This window comes from Buceros rhinoceros, unplaced genomic scaffold, assembly GCF_000710305.1.
Source record: "Buceros rhinoceros silvestris isolate BGI_N320 unplaced genomic scaffold, ASM71030v1 scaffold13087, whole genome shotgun sequence".
Classification (NCBI taxonomy): Eukaryota; Metazoa; Chordata; class Aves; order Bucerotiformes; family Bucerotidae; genus Buceros; species Buceros rhinoceros.
This window is the reverse complement of record NW_010422847.1, coordinates 43787-46281: the sequence shown is the minus strand read 5'-3', so window position 1 is coordinate 46281 and position 2495 is coordinate 43787. Positions and strand designations below refer to the sequence as shown.

The 2495-nt window shown below is 49.0% G+C and overlaps 1 protein-coding gene across 1 annotated transcript in view; it reads right to left on the bottom strand.

Annotated features, from left to right (window-relative positions):
* Positions 1-715: 715 nt before the first annotated feature.
* The window catches only part of ZCCHC14 (zinc finger, CCHC domain containing 14), a 45560-nt gene continuing 43780 nt past the window's right edge, over positions 716-2495 (bottom strand). Inside the window, exons 15-17 of the mRNA XM_010140203.1 lie at positions 2303-2472; positions 892-1315; positions 716-857 (exon numbers count right to left, since the gene is read on the bottom strand). Coding sequence (XP_010138505.1) covers positions 1260-1315; positions 2303-2472 — 226 coding nt within the window. The 3' untranslated portion in view covers positions 716-857; positions 892-1259. The remainder of the gene's footprint in view (positions 858-891; positions 1316-2302; positions 2473-2495) is intronic.

Sequence of the window (2495 nt, the reverse complement as noted above, 5' to 3'; positions counted from 1 at the left end):
CTCTCAAGTCCTAATTTCCATCTGTCACCCACAAATGATGTACGCTAAGTAGTTAACACCAAAGCTAATCATCTACAATCTATTGCAACGAAGGAGGCTGACAAGAAATCCTTCAACGTCTTGATAATAACGAAGTTTACTACCTTTTACATGTTGGACTTCTACCACTTCTGAATCCTGTAGCAAAAGCCTTGGGGTAGGAGTCAAAGGGGGTTTTCTTATATGAAGTAAAGGAAAAGCTGACAAACTCTGCTACCAGAGTTCTGGCTGTGGTTGTTTTTGGATGGTTTAAAATCCATTTACAAAAGCAGGAGAATAAGGTTTCTGTGAAAGAGACCTATGTACAGTACCAGGATGTAAAGGGTGGGGGGTGTGTGTGTGTGTGTGTGTGTGTGTGTGTGTGTGTGTGTGTGTGTGTGTTACGGGAAATACCCTTGAAGCTGTTATGACTCTGGAGTCTCTGGGACTTGGACCCTCGGAAACTAAGTGTATTCCACCGCTGGGAACCCAGCACTATCGACTATGAAGTGAGACAGCGAAGCCCGACTTTGTCTCCAGAAGGAACTGAACCATGTGTGGTGGTTGGGAAGGGAAAGGAGGGACCAACTGAAGGTTTCTACCGTGGAGTTGAGTCTCGTCGCCTGCTGGTGCCAATCTGTGAAAGCTGGAACTTCTTTGCCTCTTGCACTGGTCTCGGAGTGACACTATCTGCTCAAAGTGCAGAAAGCTCGAAGGGTTTTACATTCTTCTGTAGTGCAATCCTTAAAAATCCCAGAGATTAGTGCCTGATCACTTTTGAAAAAAAGTAGATGTTTTACCTAGCCCAGGGGTGCCCAAGTCCTGCTGGCGAACAGCCGCTCCTGCCTTCAGCCTCCAGCTTCCTATACAGACCGTAGCTGCCCCGGAGCGAGACCTTTCACCACAGAAAGTCCACGTGTGGCAACGTTCTCCAGCAGAAAAAAAGTCCCTTGGATGTTGTCCTGGCAGCAGAACGCGCAGGCAGCCAGCTCCACCGCCCACCCCCTCCGCACCGCTCCTATGACACGGAGCCAGAAGTTCCAACAAGATCCAAGCTTGAATTTGGCAATCAAAAATGGGTCTGATGCACCCCTAAGCTAGATTTCCTACCTAGTCTAATAAAGTAAAGCACCTTTGGATTAAAAAATACATTAAGCTTAACAGCAACTGGACGTCTCAGTTTTGTGTTTCAATCTCCTTGTATCTCCATGGCTTACAGCGTTTTCCTGCCAGATAAAATGTCAGTCTGTGGAGTCCAGACTTTCCGAGGGGGGAGCGTATTTCAGCCTGAACGTACCTGTGGGAGAGGAAAGAGCAGAATTAAACACGCTAGACCTTTTTGCACCCTGTTACATCTCAGAACTTCCTAGAACAACCTGCTCCTTACTAGCTGTTTAACGCACTATCACAGTGGAGCGCCGGCTTGCAGCAACACAAATCGAAGCGTGGCTTTACACCCCGCAAGTCACCAGCTTAGGTGAAGTTTTAGGGCTGGCAAAAATTTGTTTGGGACAGTTGAGGAGGAAATTTAATTAATGACATGACATATGCTATAGGCAAGGCACGATGTGAACTATCAGAGCTCAGTGCTGTCCGCTCCAGTTAAAAGTTTGTATTTAATTTTTTAAGCCTGCATCACATGCAAACTACCCCAACACAGGATCTCCATCAAATTAAAAAAGAAAATGGGACTAGAAAGCGCCCTTGGTGAAGTCACATTTCTCTCTTAGTTGTTTCCTGCCCAGAATTAAGTGTTTCAACTCTCTCCTGCTGTAACCGTGTAAGCAATGCACCCTACAAAATAATTACAGCAGCAAACACGGGAGCTTCAAGAGCATTTAAACCATAATTCTTCATTCAGGTTCCTATTTTGGGGAGGAGGAAAAGGGGGAAAGGAGGTGTTTGGCTGTAAACCTCCCGGGGAGCCTCAATTATAACCAAAGATGACCTGGATGACCAGGTATAAGCAGCAATGATTCCACTGCAACCTGTCCACAGCAGCTCCCTCCCTCCTTCTCTCTCTCCCCCAGTTTGTGCTTTTCTCCTTCCAGAGACCAGCGCAAGCCCTGCAGAGCACCCGCGTCTGACCCTGGGCCTCACCTGGGCTCTGTCCTGCAAGGTTCAACTTTTGCCGGTATAGCTCAAACCCACCAGCTTTCGAGAACCGGATGCTTTTAGGCAGGTCAGAAATGAGGAGATCCAGCACTGCCATCGGACTCGCCCCTGCCCTGGGGCCTGCAGCGTGCCAGCCACATCCCGCCCTGGCCCCTCCGCCCGCGTTTACCTTGACGATTGAAATCCATCGGCGGCTGTTTGCAGTCCTGAGCTCTGTGCCCGCTGGCCCCGCAGTTGTAACACGAGAGATTCCCATTTTTTTTGTGACTCGAACCGTTGCCGTTTCCCATCATTCCCTGGGCCTGGTACACCCCTGCCGTCCCCGCCATAAAGTTCTGCCTCGGCGGGGCGGGGGACAGCGA